Source organism: Gigantopelta aegis, chromosome 5, assembly GCF_016097555.1.
Source record: "Gigantopelta aegis isolate Gae_Host chromosome 5, Gae_host_genome, whole genome shotgun sequence".
NCBI classification, from domain to species: Eukaryota; Metazoa; Mollusca; class Gastropoda; order Neomphalida; family Peltospiridae; genus Gigantopelta; species Gigantopelta aegis.
This window is the reverse complement of record NC_054703.1, coordinates 2,295,920-2,314,869: the sequence shown is the minus strand read 5'-3', so window position 1 is coordinate 2,314,869 and position 18,950 is coordinate 2,295,920. Positions and strand designations below refer to the sequence as shown.

Below are 18,950 nucleotides of genomic sequence, written 5' to 3'. Positions count from 1 at the left end.
CGTATTTACTTTTTGCACTTTTTTGTAGCCAAAATAAGGAGTATGTCTTTTCACAAGTCTACCAACACACAACAATATGGTAACCAAACTTGCCCCCCCCCCCCCCCCCCTTTTTTTTTTTTTTTTTTTTTTAAGGGTGTGGTGCCGAGCGGCCGCCCTCCTTTAATTTTCACCCAGTGAGAACACTACACTGTATCGATAAACCTGCACGTGGAAACACATGCGAAATGGTGTTACTGGAAAACATGCCCGAGACAGGACTGTGTACTTGATCCCATGGGTGTCCGGGTTAGAGAACTATCGCCCTACTACTAAGCAACAGTTCAACAAATCAACAAAGCCATGATGTTGTCAGGTGCATGTTTAATTCATGCTAAACACACGGATACAAAGCACACCTCTCAGATCATAAAGTGAGTATCACGTATTAAATTAAAGTCTATATATTATGTTGCGGAGAACGCCATGATTAGTCCGACCAGCAGTCCACGTATCCAATGAGACGTCAGTACAGTCTGCAAGTAACAAAAACAGAAATCAAACATTTTAAATATTTAATATTTTAAAAAGTTTGTTTTGTATAACAAGCCCTGCAGGAGCCAATTTCACTAAACATCGTAAGCTACGTTTTGGACGTAAACGTAAATCTACGACTGAAGAGCATTTCACAATGAAGTGTAAACGTAAGTTACGAGTTAGACGTAAATCTAAGAGTGCCCTCGACAGCAACTAGTCGCAGACGTAAATTGCTACATCCACTTCAATAATTCATAAAATGGTCACACTTTTTGTTTTTGTAAAGTGTTTAACAAATTAACTCCCTTTATTAATCCAGTGATAGTCAGTTTTGTTACCTGTGTCATTTGATCCACTTAGGGCGGGATTTAGCTCAGTCGGTTGCGTGCTCGCTTGAGGTGCCAGCGTCACAGGATCGAACCACCTCGGTGGATCCATTCAACTGATTTGTTTTTCTTCTGGTTCCAACAACCAGTGCATCACAGCTGGTCAAAGGTTGTGGTATGTGTTTTCCTGTTTGTGGGAAAGCGGATATAAAAGATCCATTGCTGCATTGGGAAACAAATGTAGCGGGTTTCCTCTAACAACTACTTGTCCGAATTACCAAATATTTGACATCGAATACCGATGAATAATAAATCAATGTGTTTTAGTGGTGTCGTTAAACAATTATTTTTTTTTTAATCCACTCAATTTTTTATTTTTATTTTTCAAATAGGCTGATAGCGTTCTATTAAGACGAGTCTGCATATTTTTTTATATATGCAAATGTATGCAGAAAACAAACAGACGATATTTTCCCCCAGTACCTATTTCCTGTACCAGCTCCCATTAAACGCAGGGCCGTACCGTGGTCTGGACATGGGGGATGGGGGGTGGGGGATGGGGGGGGGTAATGGGGTGGTAAACTGTGCTGAAAACGCGTCTCTTCTTGTCTTCGTTACGAATATTTCGAATCTCGGCTCATTTGCCTTGCACAAACTCAGGTTGCTCCTATTACAATTCCGTGACACCCCTCTCCCCTTTACAAATGTCTAGATCCGCCCCTGCTATCAAATGTATTATTTAAAAACTTATATTTGACGCACTGTACCATGTTTTACTTTCATCTTTTTAAAATTCAACATCATATTTTCTCTACAAATTTTCTCTAGAAACAAAAGATATTTCCATTCACAAATGACTGCCTGGTCAACTGACTATTATTTTGATTGGGGTGAAAAAAATACCACAAAATACACCCGAACAATGTCGTAGCGTGGGCACCGGGGCGGTTGCCCTGGGCGCAAAATTTTGGACTGGTGGAAGGGACTAACGGTCCACTGGTTAGGGGGCGCAATACTTGCCTTGCCCTGGAAGCTGGCAACCCACGCTACACCACTGCGCCCAAACGTCATCTTGCATTTTGCCTACATAAATAATAAACTCGTTTATGATCTAGGAAAATTTTAGTTGTGGATCCATGGGGTGGACATGACATTTTTTTTTTTTTTTAATGCAGACCCTTTTTGCAGTATATCTACTACTTTGTTGGAAAACACGAATTGAAATCACCATAAACAAATTTGTTTGGTTAAAGTGCATATCGACTTTTTTTTATCACATTAATTTTTACCATTGTAACCCAAAATCTGATATAGAGTTTGTACCCGATCCATCAGTGCCCCCCCCCCCCCCCCCTTCTACACACACACACACTCCCAAAGCAAATATAGAAAATTGACCCATAATATAGTGTTTTTAATTATATAGGTTAACATTGTCGCCTATAGGAGTTTATTTGGTACAGTACAACCGCGTATTGGTATACCGGAAACGTTGGTTTCCAAACTTTATCAAATTTATTCGTTCTTTCTTTTAAAAGTTATAAGTTTGTTTTGTTTAACGACAGCACTAGAGCACATTGATTTATTAATAATCGGCTTTAGATATCAAAGAAAACAGACGTAGATTTATGTGCAAAGTAAGTTAGTACTTATACGATCGGCTTCGTGAAATGGAGTAAACGTACACGTAGAGGTAGACGTACGACAGGTGTAAGTTTTACACGTAAACGTAAATTTTCGATGTTTAGTGAAATAGGCCGCTGGCGGCGTCGTCGAGAACTCCTTCAAAACCTTCCAGGACGGCAACGAGATCGCCATCCACAAGACAGAGCTACGGGGCACGGGACCAGTACTAGTTGTAACTTCACGCCGCGATGGCCTTTACAGACAAGCGCCCCTCCATCACGAGATGGACAATTCCACCGTTCACAGGATGCTAAAGATCATCGCTGGCTCCCAGTACAAACAGCTAGTGAAGGGATATGGGCACGTTAAATGAGTTCCCATTCCCATTACATAGATTACAACTAATTTTAATGGTAAAATTATGGAAATACATGGTCAAGTTAGCACGTTTTCCCCCGAATATCTGTATCATTTGTGCCTGAATTTGAGGTTTTACTCCAGGACTAGGGGGGCAGTTGCCCTCCCCCACCCTGCCAATAACCAAATTAAAGTATACACTGTTTTTATAGATTGTTGAGCACATAACACAAACATATTTGGTAGATATTACATGCCACTGTTTTAATTTAACTGTTGAATTTTTATATTGTTTTACTCATCACATTACAGCCAGTGCACCACGACTGGTATATCAAAGGCTGTGGTATGTACTATCCTGCCTGTGGGAAGTGCAAATAAAAGATCCCTTGCTGCTAATCGGAAAGAGTAGCCCATGTAGTGACGACAGCGGGTTTCCTCTCAAAATCTGTGTGGTCCTTAACCATATGTCTGACGCCGTATAACCGTAAATAAAATGTATTGAGTGTGTCGTTAAATAAAACATTTCTTTCTTTCTTTCTTTCTTTCTTTCTTTCTTTCTTTCATTCATTCATATTACATATATTCAATGCTGGGATTTTGTACTAAATTTTCCATTGTTCTTTGCCGACGGTCTTTGGGCCTGTGTGGAAGATTTTGTGTCGTGTACATGTTTTAAGAGCTGTTCATCTTTATAATCCTCCCATAATATGTTTTCGAACAGATAAGCACATATTGCAAATTTCTGTAATGCATTTTGAATTAAAAGCTAAATAATCTTTCTTAACTGTTCATTACAATATAATCTACGAAACCGACATAATTATTGATGTTAAACACAATAATGGCTGCAGCAGAAAAGTTTTTCCCGACATTGTGTCTGGATATATTGTGAGGAAGTTACGTCATATGTTTTCGAACACGTGATAGTTTCTACAAATAAACAATGTTCCGTAGCAGCACAAGAATGTGTATATATGGTATGCCATGTCTTGTCTGTGACCAAGATGTTTAGCTTCCTCATTTTTAGATAAAAAGGTTTGAGGTTCAGATTTGCTACATGACACGTCAATCTCCCTCTAGAGCGGTCATACAGTGTTGTAACTGGGACTGAAAACCTTTTGGCAGCCTTACGGATTTTTACGCGATCGTTTATTACAGCAGAATATGCCTTAGAAAGATGTTCTTGGGTGTATTGACATGATCTGGATCTCTCAGTGCGAGAAGTATTCTGAAAAAAAGAAAAAGGAACCCTTACCTTCAGAAAAAGGAATATTGTAAAGTCTCACAGACGTTAACAAGAAATGGTCTAACCAGGCTTCCATATTTTTCTAAAAGAATCAGATTTATTTCCCTTTAAAGTGAATCGCGTATTCAATATTTATATAAACAAAGCAGACGGAACATCGAGTACAGATGTAGCCGATGCAGTAAAGTGCTACGTTTGTATTTACATGATGGTGTTTACCCAAAACTTGGACAGCGATTCATTAACATTATTTTTCAATAGATTAATTGCCATAATTACACAAGTTTTATATGCAACATTTTTGTAGCGAACGATGCACAACTTCTTCTTGTCAATCTGCGATGTTTGTTGACGTCACACCTTCAGTATGCACGTGGGAAATCGCGTATAAATGAGCTGTTCGAAAACATATGATGTTCGAATTTATATGACGGTACGATATATATTGTCAATGTCATGGCTGTCCCAACAATGTTCGTAAAAGTGTACTGTGACATGGACCTTTCTCAAGTAATTTTAATATTGGACAAAACAATATATTTATTTTTACATTTAGTAGTAATTATTTGCATATTTGCTTGTATTCTGTAATGTCTGGAACTATGCCATTTATTATAGTTATTGTTTAATGAAATTCTTAGTAGTGCCGTTTGTCGTGTCGCTCACTACAGGCAAAAACGAAATTGCGAAACTATTATTAGTGATCGTTTGGATGCACAATGCGAGTTACATTTAGTTGTATTTCATAATAATATGTTTATAGTGTATGAAATTATGTTTGTAAATAGTTGCTGTAATTTATTTATGGGATATTAGTATCGTACCGTCATACAATTTCGATCGACATGTTTTCGATACTTTGTTTGTAACTGCATGTATCGCGAGATTATGCGAGATATTACGTCACTATCAGCCTAAACATAAACAGCGAAGTGTCTTTTACCTCACAATATTGAAAATGCTTCAAGTTAAGCTGCCAACTTTATGTTTTAATTATAATACCATAAATAGTGTGCATGTTATCAGTTTTTCGTAATGCAATATTTTGGTACTAATGAAATGCCTCGCATAGCGAAATCCAGGTATCACAAATCCCTGCAAAGTTATCGTCTGCAACACTGACATCTGACCTGCCAAAGTTCGACGATATACCACGTGATCATTACACTGAACAATAAAATTTATGGAAGGCTGGTTGGGTTACCTCTTATGTCATTCACAGCAAAGATCTTTTCGGTAATTTCTAGTGGGGGCATGTTTACATGTGCATTTACATTTACTACAAATAAAGGTGGTTTGGTGGAATTTGATTTTTTGAAAATATATAGTTCTGTATCTCTGTCATGAATACTTAAGGTGACAGTCTAAATTTAAGTGTCGTTGATACGTACAACAAGAGGATTAGACATTAGCCTATGACGAAAACATAATGTAACTATGTTTTAAGTGAACACTGTCTATTGGTCTGAAGATTATTCAATATTTTTTACAAGTTACAAACATTATATGATTTTATTTTCAAAAGAAATGTATTTGTGTCTAGTGAATAATGTCGTTTTCACAATAATCCCAAAGGCTTTTTCATTAAAATTATTTTATAGTGAAATTAGAACAAAACAGCAATTGTGTAATAATAGTCTGATATTTATGCACATTAGAATTTGTTTGTATTATTAGCTTGAATTCCCAATGTATTTGCTATGCAAAATGAGCGTGTTTTGTGCCTGGTTAATAATGTCGTTTTTATAAATATTCTAAAGGCTTTTTCTGTAAAATTGTTTTACGCAAAATAGACTAAAAAACGCAATTAAGAAATGTTAGTTTTATGCACTTTAGAAATTCGCAGAATTAATTATTTCAAGTTGGTAATGCTTTTGCTATGGGCTAAACTGACGTATTTACAAAAGTTGAAGTTTCTTAGGATTTAGAGTGTGCATTTACTGTGCATAATGTAATTATTAAATGAAATGATATTTATTTTGTAAACGTAGATCTCTTCCTAGCGTGATGTAATTTCTGATTGGCTGTTATGACGTCACGTGGTACTTCAGAAAAAGTATAAAAGCCTGAGTCAATAGACGTCAACGATCATAGAATAAGGACTCAATACAATAAGAACAGCCATAACACAAAAACTAGGTAAACACGAACACGGCACTCTCAGCATATCATAGGGTGCATTGACTAATGATAACAATGCACCCGTCCATACGCAAAACCAAATAATGGCCCAGCACGTACTCCAATAAGTAGTCGGACAAAAGAAACCGGCTCCGAGTACACCACTGCACTGCACCCAGAAGGGACTGGACAAAAGAATACCAGCCCCTTTCCCCAAACCCAAAATAAAACTTTCCTTGGCGCTGGCAGGACCTTGGGCAAAACAGACGAACCTACTCCACCTCCACGGCAACAGCATCGGCAACAAGCTTCCAACATCAAGCTCTCCACCAACGCCTCTACCTCGTCCAACATACACAAATTGCTCGAGTCTCCCCTGGGTTGTCATGCCACGATCAAAAGAGATCAGGCCCTTTCTAAGGGCCCTATGGGCAACCTAGGGAGACCCCCTACAGCACGAAGACGGTCATAATAAAGAGCCACTTTCGGAATACTAAAAGCAAAACCTATTGGCTCTCTTCACTATTTCAATTAGAACGACCATCAAAATTGCGCCAAATTTCCTTCATGTAAAACGCGCACCTCTTCCTCTTTGACATAATCCTATGGGACTTTCAAAATTCCATAGCACCAAATACCCCCCACCTGTCACCAACATTGGACTGCTGGTGCTCCCTTGCACTTGCCAGTGCAGGCGTTCCCTCTCTACAACCCTCCCCCAACCCTTTCCTGTCCAGGATAGGCGTGTGCTACAACAGCTTGCTCTGAATGTGCACGTAAATCTCTTTGTCATTGTCATTGTCACGTCAACGATGGGTCCCAGCTCACGTAGGTATAATTTGCAATGAAATAGCTGACGATGGAGCCAAAACTGCACTTTCAATCACTAGTAAAATTACAGCACTACCTTAAGGAATATCAGAACTAATGTCAAAAGCAAGAAAACACTACATTAATTAATGGCAGGCCAACTAGGACCTAACAACCAATACATGGCACTATAACATCAAACCACTAGTCCACTCTATCAGACCTAAACACTTAAACACTTATGTGGATAAAATAATTACTAAATTGCGCATAGGTAAATCTTCGCAGCTCAACAGCTGCTCTTTCACCAATAAAACCCCTGACTGTGAGTGTGGCACCCGGGAAGACATGAAACACTATCTCCTGGATTGCACGCTACACAACAGCCAGAGAAAACTAATGATAGAATCAATAACCGAAGCCAACCACAATAAACCAATTACACCTAACTTTTTACTTAACCCTGATAAATATCTACAACATAAAACCTTCAAAGCAGTATATCAATTCGTCCAGTCTACCAAACCAAAACTATAAGTGCCACGTACTACCCGCCTTGCCAGCGTTCGGTCGACGCGGCCCACCAACCCGACTGATCGCAGGCAGGATGGGAAACCGTAGCACACCCATCGGGCTCCTGACAGTCATAATGTTAAAAACTAAAATTAGAAAATGATCGCAACCACCCGCCTGTACGTCTCCTGGAGGGAAGAGCGACCTTCTGCACTCGACCGACATGCACTCCAATCCGGGGGACCAACGGAGGGAAGGTGGCGATCTATAATTAAGATAAGTAATTAATACGCTGCTTAACTCGTGACACCCGTGACTCCCTGGATGGAACATCCACCCTACGCACTCGAACAGACCACGTATTCCAACCCGGGGGGGGGGGGGGGGGGGGGGGGGGGGGGGGGGGGGGGGGGGGGGGGGGGGGGGGGGGGGTGGGGGGGGGGGGGGGGTAAACGGGGAACGGTGAAACAACAAAAGTAAAAGCATATACTCAACCATCTTCATAAATCAAGGCTAATATTCGTTCCTCGTATTCAGCCTTGATACATGTAGTTAAGATTACTGATATCCACTACTAGCGCCCTCTATTGGAAGAAAATTTGTAACACCGATTATGTCCCTTACACGATGACATCGCTGACCAATCACAGCATCGGTAACATGTGACAATCTTGAAAGCAACCGCCGAAACATTTTTTTTTTAACATATCGTGACAAACACGACACGTTTCCACGGACGCTGACGCTGCCATCTTTGTTTACAATAACAAGGGAATCTATAAGGAGCGTTGCGATTCGTTGCCATCAGATCTCATCGCATCCAATGAAATTTAAGCATTTTGTGGCACGATTTCTTGACGACATGTATCAAGGCTGAATACGAGGAACGAATATTAGCCTTGATTTATGAAGATGATACACAACCAAATTAGCTGGCATAAATTTAGCAATATAAATTAACATTTACTCAAAACCACCCGCCTGTACATCCCTTGGATGGAAGAGCGACCTTAAGCACTCGACCAGGCACTCTAACCTGGGCCCCGTTCCACGAACGAATTGTAGCTAAGGTTAATTGTAGTGACTAAGGTGAATCTTACAGTTGGCATACGTAAGAATTACAACCGTTCCACGAAGCAACCTTTGATCGATCGTAAATCCTCTTCCCCTACTATCATGACGTAATTTACAATTAAAATCTTTTGTTATTAAATAACAAAAAAATCGATTGTACTCAGCTAGAGTTATGTCTCTTTTCGCATTTGTTTGACAGACGACAGTAATATTATTATCGTCTGTCAACGTCAAGAGTGAGGCAACATGTCAGGAGCTAAACGAGTGAAAAAATCCAACTATACTCATTCCGAATTAGAAATATTAACTGACGAAGTTATGAGTAATCATTCAGTATTATTTTCTTCGTTTTCTTCAACCGTAACGAACAAAAGAAAGATTGACATTTGGGATGGAATAGCAGAAAAGTTAGTGTTTTTAATTTTAAAATAATATTGCTTTTTTGTATAGAATTACGTAATTTAGGGTACATTAAAAATAACTAAATAATAGTTGGGTGTTATGGGCCCTACACATTGCGGTGAAGCTATATTATATATAGTCCGTCTAATCATTCTGTAAGAAGAAGAAAATTGTAGGCCTAAATGTTACTTTGGTTCAACTTCATTTCCGCATTCTTGTAATACTACGTCACCGAAATCTTTGATTACGTCATGTATTGTTTATGAAACATGTCATCAACCAAATAAAAAATAAAAAGTTGTAGACTTTAAAAAAGAAATTGATTTTTTTTTAGGGGGCCCGACGGTGCTTATTAAAAAAAAAAGTCACCGTAGAGGGGTGGGGGGTGGGGGTTGACCGATGCCCCATTGGCTACGGGCCTGAGTATATAGGCCCAATGCAAAATACAGGGCGGTAGATATAATTTTTTGTTGGGGGGGGGGGGGCAGTAGTTAATGGTATAAAACTTAAACGGTTAAGAATATAATTTTAAGTTTCAATAATTTTCTCTGCATCCACCCCCCCCCCCCCCCCCCCGCTACCTATGGCCCTGAGCTAAATGATACCAACAGTAGAAATAACTAATTTTCATCCAACAGTGTTAAAGATGACTGCGCCACATACACTTTGTAAAGTTGTTTTTGCTCCACAAACAGGTAGCCTAATTAATGACATTTGCTCGAAAGTACTATCCGCCCATATCGGTTTATACTGGTGATTATAGACCTAACACTTGTTAACAACACCATACACACGTTCGTCGAAACTGTGTGTGCTTCTTCCCCTCCAAAACATGGATTTTTATCAACTTACTTTCATTTACTATAGGATGAATGCCAATACTGCTGGTGGCAGGAATGGTGTTGAAGTGAGAAAGAAATGGAATGACTACAAGTAAGTCTGCGAACGTGTACCTCTCTCCTTCTCTCTCTCTCTCTCTCTCTCTCTCTCTCTCTCTCTCTCTCTCTCTCTCTCTCTCTCTCTCTCTCTCTCTCTCTCTGTGTGTGTGTGTGTGTGTAGACCTATGTGTTAAATACAGTTGCTACAATGTTCAAATATGAAACATTATTAATCATTGCACTATTTTATGTGTGATTATTTTATGCTTTGAATTCAGCAATGGAAGAGATGGAATGCCCAAATATTGCTCCTTTCTTTTCCAGTTGTGAAGAATTCCTAACATAAAACCTATTCCGAATTCAATGCCGTAATTTATTACAAATTGTCTTACAGATAACATTTTGTTCACATTTCTATAATATACACAAATATGATTTGATGACAAATACTAATTAATTTTAAATGTCAAATTTTATTTAATATGTTCAATTTTGTTATTGCATTGTAATGACAAATGAACAAAAATGCATGCAATTCAATTTCATTTCAGTATTTATTGGCACATAACAATTTTATTTTTAAAAACCCACTCAAAAGAACAAATTAAAGTGCAGTTATTGAAACATAGAAATTGTAATTAATGTATGAACATTGCAGATGTCAGATACGGAAGAAAGCCACCACTTGGAGAAGAGAGTCAACAATGACAGGGGGAGGGTCTGCACCACCCAATCTCAATGCCATTGAAGACCAGGTAAACTATAATTAGCTTTTAAACAAATACATCAGTAACTTTCAGCTACACAGTGATACAATAACACTAAACATTTCAATACACAATAACAAACAATGGAAATAAAATTAGTTATTATATGTATACACCCACCCACGTACGATCCAACATTTATTCATTTCATACATTAATTATACAAGCACATACAATATCTTGTCATTGATTCCAGTTGTTCAGATGGAGGGAATAGAATGTGGTGCAGACACAGCACTAGTTGATGGTAATGTTAATTGAAAAAGAAAGAAAACATTTATAATATATTAATTAAAGAACAGAATTGTGGACATATCAGGGTTTCTGCAAGAGTGTACAGAGGATAAAATTATGTACCCTAAAATCTTTAAATTAATGGATATATTTCATACATTTCAGATGTAGACGATAGTAAGAGAACTGCTGGTTAAAATTAATCAAAGCAGTGTCCAATTCAAAACATTTAAAACCCATGGGCCACTTATTTTCATTATTATTATGTACCTCCAATTATTTTATGGCAGAAAGTCTGCATATGTAAATATGCAGAAGTACATGAAAGAAATTAATGTATTTTTTGAAACACTAGTTAGGTCTCTCTCTCTCTCTCTCTCTCTCTCTCTCTCTCTCTCTCTCTCTCTCTCTCTCTCTCTCTCTCTCTCTCTCTCTCATGAATATATGTATCCATATCTCTCTCAAAATTAGTTTCTGGTAAAATGCCTGTCTATATGTCTTGCCTTTTCACTTTGTAACTGTAATACAAAAGACAACATGCATTATCTTGACTGACAATTTAAATGTATGTCTCTTTAGAGAAAAATGAATGTATATGTTAAGTTAATTTTTCAAACACTTTCAGTTTCCTTTAGATACAATAGTGGGAACAAGTTTCTAAACATTTCTTGTAGAAAACTGATGTTCAAGTTAGACCGATGTTATTTGAAATCAACATGCATTTTAATACATTTCATTCAATTCTTAGACAACAACTTGAGCATATCAGTATCAGCAGATGATGTCATCGCATCCAGCAATACGTCTTCGCTTGCACCTGTCGATGAATCTTCACCTGGTAATGATAACAAAAAACAAAAAACATTACGAAATGAAATTTAAAAAAATAATTAAGACATACCTTTGTCAATTATCTTGAATAAATAATTTAAATTTAACATTGCTTACCTGTAATACTATATTTTGTAAATCATTCAATTGTAAATGAATTAATTTACCACAAGTTTTTACAATTTAACAATTTCTCGAAATTGATATAAGGAAATGTTATTTACAAATTATTAACGCAAATGTTTCTTTTCATGATATATGTATTATTTTTACTTTTTATTATTTTCAGAACCATTGTCAAATGATGACAGTCAAGACCAACAGAAGGTTTTTTTTACATTTCAACTTTCACAAAGTAATTGAATTTAATTAATTTTAACTCTTGATTATATGTTGTTTCAAATAACATTACAAATAAGGCTGCAATCAATGGTAAACTATCAGAGACTTTCCGACAGGTGGCACTCGTGCACTATACACCATTTCGGTTTCTAAATTTGTATTCTAACGCATTGATCGGTATATCCACTCTATTACTCCCGAACAGTAACTAACTGTTGGCATATATGTGACTGAATCATACAAAGGCTAAAAATTATAGTAAATAATACAAAATCTACGTAATATATTCAATGTAAAATCCAAAAAAAATAATATATATATATATATATATATGTATACATGTAATTACAGAAATAAATATTAAATATAATGGGTTTTTTTGGGGGGGGGGGTTTGGGGGGGAGGGGGGGTGTTCTATTTTTTTTTACATGTAAGTAGAAATATAACAATGCTTTTTCATTTACATTTTCAGTCCAACAGTGTGTGTTTTTTTCAATGCCATGCTAGAATTTATCATAATGTAGTCAACATACTACCCCAAAAAGTAAAAGTATTATAACTGTTAAGAAAAAGATACCTTCATTTTTTTAATACAAATGTCTACTACATTATAGCCCATTATTATTATATTTTTTAATCACTTTTGAGTCATAATAGGTCTTCTATTATATATCTACAGCAAAGAAAGAAAAAACGTCTGACAAACAACCAGCTGAACATATCGAAATAATGATCGACTTGGAGAGAAAGAAGTTGAATATCCTAGAAAAACTGCTGGATGTCGAAACCAGACGATTAAAAGTGGAGGATGAACAATTTGCTTTTATGCAAAACCAATCAGTCTTGCAAAATATAATTATTTCTAATGAGTAAGTATAACTTTAATTAACTCAGCATATGACAAGTTCAAGTTCTTTATTGCTTCAAGTTTGGACATTTTGAATATTTACCAAGAGCCTGATTTTGTGTCATAGTGAATCTTTGGAGGTTTATATCGATGCAAATGAAAATATTATTTAAAAATAACTTTGTATTAAGTTTTATATGAGTGAAATTGTTAAAAACAAATTGTATTTCTGTAATTGTATAAGGAATTATGTAAAAGTATAATTAAAAATTGAAAAAAAAGTAAACACAATTTTTTTTTTTAACTGTGTGAAGTATTTCAGGTCTTTCATTTCAATAAAAGGTCTACAGAAATGTCCTGCAAACAAAAAATGTGGTCTGCTGGAAATAAAACGACATGGGGTATGGGAAGGCTTTGTGATACTATTAGAAAAGTTTTGACTTCTAAGAGGCATTTTAGAGCAATATGGAATTAAAATATAACACAATCATGATTCGTCTGATATTTTGTTCTCAATTGCAGATTTAATCAGTCATAACTGATGATTTTTGCTTACTGTGTTTTGTTTATTCAGCAATTCTTTCAAAGTTCTTAGAAATATATATATATATATATATATATATATATATATATATATATATATTTTTTTTTTTTTTTTTTTTTTGAAAGGGCATGGGGTGGGGGGGGGGAAGGGAGGGGGATCGTGCAGCCGCCCACATTTAATTTTCACCCAGCAAGAACAATTTATGGAATATAACATTTGACAAATTGTCACCTAAATCTCGACTTCAGTAAACCAAATGCTCTTTCCACAGTATTCCGTGTCCTGCAGTGTGAGCTGTTGTACTTTTCCTCAGCTCTTGATGGTGTTTCTGGTAATGGAGTCATCAGCCAGGGTTTGCAAGGATATCTGTTGTTCAAGGACAAATATGTAATGAAAAAAAATAATGAGAGAAAAAAGAAGAAATGAAACGGTGATAAATGCAATTAAATGAAAGATAACACTAGAATTTTGTTTTGTTTAACACACTGATTTATTAATCATCGGCTACTGGATGTCAAACATTTTAGAGAGGAAACCCGCTACATTTTTTCCATTAGTAGGTATTGAACACACAAGCTGATCACATTTGTTCACAAATCTCATCTGAACTGTCTCTTTTCAGACGAATTAGTAAATTTCTCGCCCAAGATTCAAAATCTCTATTCTATAATGCATATATTCTTCCTATATTTCACTATGGGTCAGTAACATGGGGTCGCTGCAATAAAACATACGTAGACCGATTAATAAAGCTACAGATATCTTTAAGGAATTACAGTGGTTGTGTAGGAGGGGCGGGGAAAGCAAGGGAGACATTTGTCCCCCATTTTGTAGGAGCAGCGATGGGTTTTGTAATTTATACATGTGTATGTGTGTATAAATATATATCAGTGTTTCTGCCAGAAAGAAATTTCTGGGTATGGCGCTAAGGAATTGAATGTAACAACAGTCAACTAGGGGTATGGGGAAACCTTCCCCAGAAAGAAAATGGGTTACGTTTAGGGTTAGGGTTAAGAAAATCATACAGTGATGATACGAGTGAATAATTTTGTCAAAAAGTTGACTTAAAAAAATAACAGCTGCTAAAATATTTCGATATGGCGCCATACCCGTTTTACCCACTGGAAGAAACCATAATTAATACTTGCATACATACATACAAAAACAAACACCCGTCTATATACACACAAGTGATATTTGAAATAATTGATAATCATCCAGAGTCCCCTAATAAAAATCCATCATCATTTATACCAGTCTCCAGCTCCCTCCCAAGTTCACTGTTTGATAGTATTGTGGAGTCATGTGACGATCCAGGCCATCTTGCAACAACATTAATGAATCTAAAAGAATGTTTAAAAAATAAAATACATTTTTAATGATGTGATCTTTGAATAATATAATAATGATACATTTTCAACGAAAAAATTTGGATATATCTAACGGTAATGTTACTTTAATCTTTTTAAATTATTATTTCTTTGTATCAATAACTAACCGCAGTTTGCAGTCACAGATTGCTTGAACGTTCATTGCATGAAACCCTTTCCTACAAACATACACTTCCTCGTCATGTGTTGGCCTTTTTATGGCAATTAATGTCCCATCAATAGCTCCAATTACCCTAGGGAACCGACAGATTTGATAAAAGCCATGTTTGATTTCACGTAGTTCATGGATGTTAAAGTTAATATTATCTAATGTGTCGCAAATGCGACGGACAGTACGGTGCAAACATCGACAAACACTTGGCCGTGCCACTCCATGCAGATCCGCAATTTCCGAAAAAAAACCACCCTTACTCAAATAACGCAATGTTATTAATACATGAATCTCCGGTGATACGGGATGTGAACGCCGAGTCGCCGACTGTAAGCTTTCCCTCACCATGTCAGTCAGCGACAAAATAGCAATACGAGGCATTCTGTATCTAGCAATCAGTTCATTATCGGAAAGAGTGTCCAGTAACCTTGTCCTATCCCTAAAAACACGTTCCTTTTTATACACTTTTTCTGTTTCTTCCGTCAATAGAAAAAACGTAGCCATTTTAGTTTTGCAGCGTTCAGTTTACGGTCGCGATAGTAGCAACTAAGGTTGCTCCTGACCTATTGTTAATTTTCACCGTAAATTACGACGATAGTAAGCTATGCCGCTTCGTGGAACGTGTAGGCCATCGTAGGAAAAAGTTATGGTCGCGATAGTAGGTACTTACGACGATAGTAGTGCTAAGGTCGCTTTGTGGAACGGGGCCCTGGGGATTAACGGTGGGACGGTAGCGAGTGATTAATAACCACTAAATATGCCAATGCCATCCAGACCCAACCACAATAACCATATTATTCTACTGTAAATATGTTCATGTTCTGAAGCTCGTGATTGACAACTGGCATACACCACCCGCTAACGACACATTAGTTGTTTGTTTGTTTTTTTTGTTTTTGTTTTTGTTTAGTTTTTTTCTCCACTAAGACAGGATCGAAATCACAGCAACCCAATTAGCCAATCAACATCGTTAGGCAATCAACCAAGATAGGACACCACTAATTTTTTGCAGCACTCTCTTTGGTCCAATCCAGCCAAACACGGATCAAGAACCCCCCTACACCTAACTGTAAATAAACTGCACGAATTTGTCTTTGCACCCGCACCATTTTTTAATTTTTTTTAAAATTATTTATTACTGATGCATTCCATCCTAGCTAACTAAGTTAAGTCAACTAGGGTTTAAGAAGCAAAGACATGCAGGAAAACCGATAGTATCCAGATAGCCTGAAGACAAACCAAGTAAGCCTACTAAAATCCTATATTTAGGGGGCGGGAATCAAAATTCGTCAAACTAAGTACCTACATTGGTGCGTATATGTATACAATTGTTATTGACACCGTTAGTTTCGTTTTATTGCATTGGTAATAAAGTTAAGTATGCCAAGCACTAGGCTTTTTAAACCAATACCTACACTATACGGGTTTAACCCTTCAAATTAGATAGCTAGGCTAGTTTAACTCCCCCTCCGTCATTGTATTCAATGCTATACAAGGACGGAGGGGGATGGGTGGTCATGAATGACCGTTGAACTCACTAGAATAGGGACTTAAGACAATAGGTACAACCTTAACACAAAACTAGGATTCACACACAGACTACACGCTCACTGCATCAGTACACAGCAGGCGCGAATTTAGTGGGGGCCCAAGGGGCCCGGACCCCCCCCCCCCCCTATTTTTGGGGTCAAGTTATTATTATTTTTTAAACTATAGCATACACTAGAGTGGAATTACACAAAAATGCACTTATTTCCCGAGAGTCTCTAAATTATATTGTATGGTCCTACAAGTTTTCGTTGATTTCGACAGAGGAATGACTTACCAATATCATCGACGATTTTACGTGACCTGAAATATACTAGTACACCAGTTGCAGAAAGAAAGAAATGTTTTGTTTAACAATATACTCAACACATTTTATTTACGTTTATATAGCGTCAGAAATATGGTTAAGGACCACAACACAATGAGAAAGGAAACTCGCTGCCGCGACTCCAGGGCTACTCTTTCCGATTAGCAGCAAGATATTACACACCATGGCTGTTGATACACATTGGCCCAGTTGTTCAAAGCAATGTATATTACTGAAACAACTGTTTCGATATTTCTTCCCATTTACCGGCAGCCGCAGTCAACGGAAAACCAGCCTAATATGGGAAGGAGAGATGACCACTTTAACTTTAAAAAAAAGAAGAGACCACAGTTTATGAACTTTTGAAGATAACAAAAGCAGTATGACAATACCAAAAACATACGTTAATATAGCTATTTTGTTACTCAGAGGCGAGGAAATCGCGTTTCAGGCCACTTAAATTCCAGACCCCCCTAGGAATCTCGGGTGCTTCGCGCCCTCGGGTCCCCCCCCCCTATTTAAAAATCCTGGATCCGCGCCTGCACCGGGTGCATTGACTAATGATAACAATGCACCCGCCACCATTTAATGGCCCAGCACGTACTCCAATAAGGAACCGGACAAAAGAATACCGGTTCCGAGTACACAATTGCAATGCACCCGGGGGAAGCTGAACAAAAGAATATCAGCCTCCCCCACCCAAACCCCCAATACTTGCTGCTGGTAATAACTTGGTACTTGGTGATGCCTCGACCAGAAGCGGTCAGGCCCTTTATAAGGGCTCTATGGGCAACCTAGGGAGACACCACAGCATCGTAGAGGTCTAAAATTAACGAGTTACTCTTGATTCACTAATATCAAAACCTATATTAGCTCGGCCATTTACCTTTCGACCGACCGTTCAAATTTGCAATAAATTCCCTCGATCAAAATTGCGAACCCTTTTCTCTTTGGCATTTAACTACTCCATTCAAATTCCATAGCACCACCACCAACCCCACCCGCCTGCTACCGATTTGATCGGGCTGCTGGTACTCCCTTGCACCTGCCAGTGCAGGCGGTCCCTCCTCTCCCCTCCCCCCACCTTTCCTGTCATGGACGGAGGAGCCGGCTCTTGTGCCCACGACAGGCGTGCGCTACAACAGCTTGTTCTGAATGTGCACGTAAAACCCTATGACATGACATGACGTCAACGGTTGTTCTCTCACTCGTTCGCGGTCTGACAAGCAAACATTAAAGACATGTCCCCTTGTCCAACTTTCCAACTTTCTTACATTGCATACATTTAAATTGACACTGGAATAACTTTTACTTATATTTTTAAAGTCAAATTTTATTATCTTTACCATCTTTATTTAATTAACTTGTTTTATGGAAGCAATATTTATAAGCAACTGCAAGCTGTTTACATTTATTGGAGATGCAGTCCTCACTGGTTTCATATAACTATATCTGAAAGGAAGAGATCTATCAATCTATATGTTGGAAACTTACCTGTGAACATTAACTTTATTTTCATTTACTCATAACTTTTAAATAAATTTATAATTCTCAAAACTGGAACACTTCGGTTTTGTCATCTGTGGATGTTATTTGTATTCTCTGGACTTTGTTATTATCCTTGGGACACGGCCACAATATATATATATATATATATATATATATATATTATATATATATATATATATATATATATATATATATATATATATATATATATATAATAATAATAAACATTCAATTTGCTGACCATTTCCAACACTTCGACAATGTTAACTGTATCGTCCAGTGACAACTCTACACCGTTTCGCTGGACGCTCGAACATGTTAATAATCGATGTGTGGGTAATTTTTGGCATGCTTCAATCAGAGAACTGTTTAAGCACGCCTGTCGTGGGCGCAACCTCTGACTTCGCCAAAGAGTTCTATCCATGACAGGACAATCGATATGACAATGAAATGGTACTGACATATCTACGAAGCCTACCACAGTAAACATTTCATCCATGTCAACTTATTTTCGTGCTTATATCGAATTAAGGTTGAAGCACGCTGTCCTGGGCACATGCACACCTCATTTATCTGGGCTGTCTGGCCAGGACAATGGGTTACTTGT

General features: G+C 37.4%; 1 protein-coding gene and 2 long non-coding RNA genes across 7 annotated transcripts; 1 reads left to right on the top strand and 2 right to left on the bottom strand.

Annotated features, from left to right (window-relative positions):
* Window positions 1–146: 146 nt before the first annotated feature.
* On the bottom strand, window positions 147–8,700 carry LOC121373582. Its single transcript, XR_005958102.1, has 3 exons — window positions 8,619–8,700; window positions 3,960–4,056; window positions 147–515 (listed from the first exon to the last, which is right to left on the bottom strand). It is a non-coding gene; the product is annotated as an uncharacterized LOC121373582 (long non-coding RNA).
* LOC121373579 (myb-related transcription factor, partner of profilin-like) lies at window positions 8,693–13,897 on the top strand. 5 transcript variants are annotated; one of them, XM_041500266.1, is made up of 6 exons: window positions 8,839–8,999; window positions 9,862–9,927; window positions 10,531–10,627; window positions 11,994–12,059; window positions 12,726–12,915; window positions 13,709–13,897. In XM_041500266.1, exons 1-5 carry the CDS (start codon window positions 8,839–8,841, stop codon window positions 12,774–12,776), a joined length of 441 nt encoding a protein of 146 aa, XP_041356200.1. In that variant the 3' UTR covers window positions 12,777–12,915; window positions 13,709–13,897. The 5 variants fall into 5 exon arrangements, with proteins under 5 accessions (XP_041356202.1, XP_041356200.1, XP_041356199.1 ...); XM_041500265.1 differs by lacking the exon at window positions 13,709–13,897 and adding an exon at window positions 13,236–13,475; XM_041500268.1 differs by lacking the exons at window positions 11,994–12,059; window positions 13,709–13,897 and adding an exon at window positions 13,236–13,475 and having other exon boundaries at window positions 8,693–8,999.
* On the bottom strand, window positions 10,326–16,057 carry LOC121373581. Its single transcript, XR_005958101.1, has 3 exons — window positions 14,692–16,057; window positions 13,669–13,803; window positions 10,326–11,708 (listed from the first exon to the last, which is right to left on the bottom strand). It is a non-coding gene; the product is annotated as an uncharacterized LOC121373581 (long non-coding RNA).
* Window positions 16,058–18,950: the final 2,893 nt, after the last annotated feature.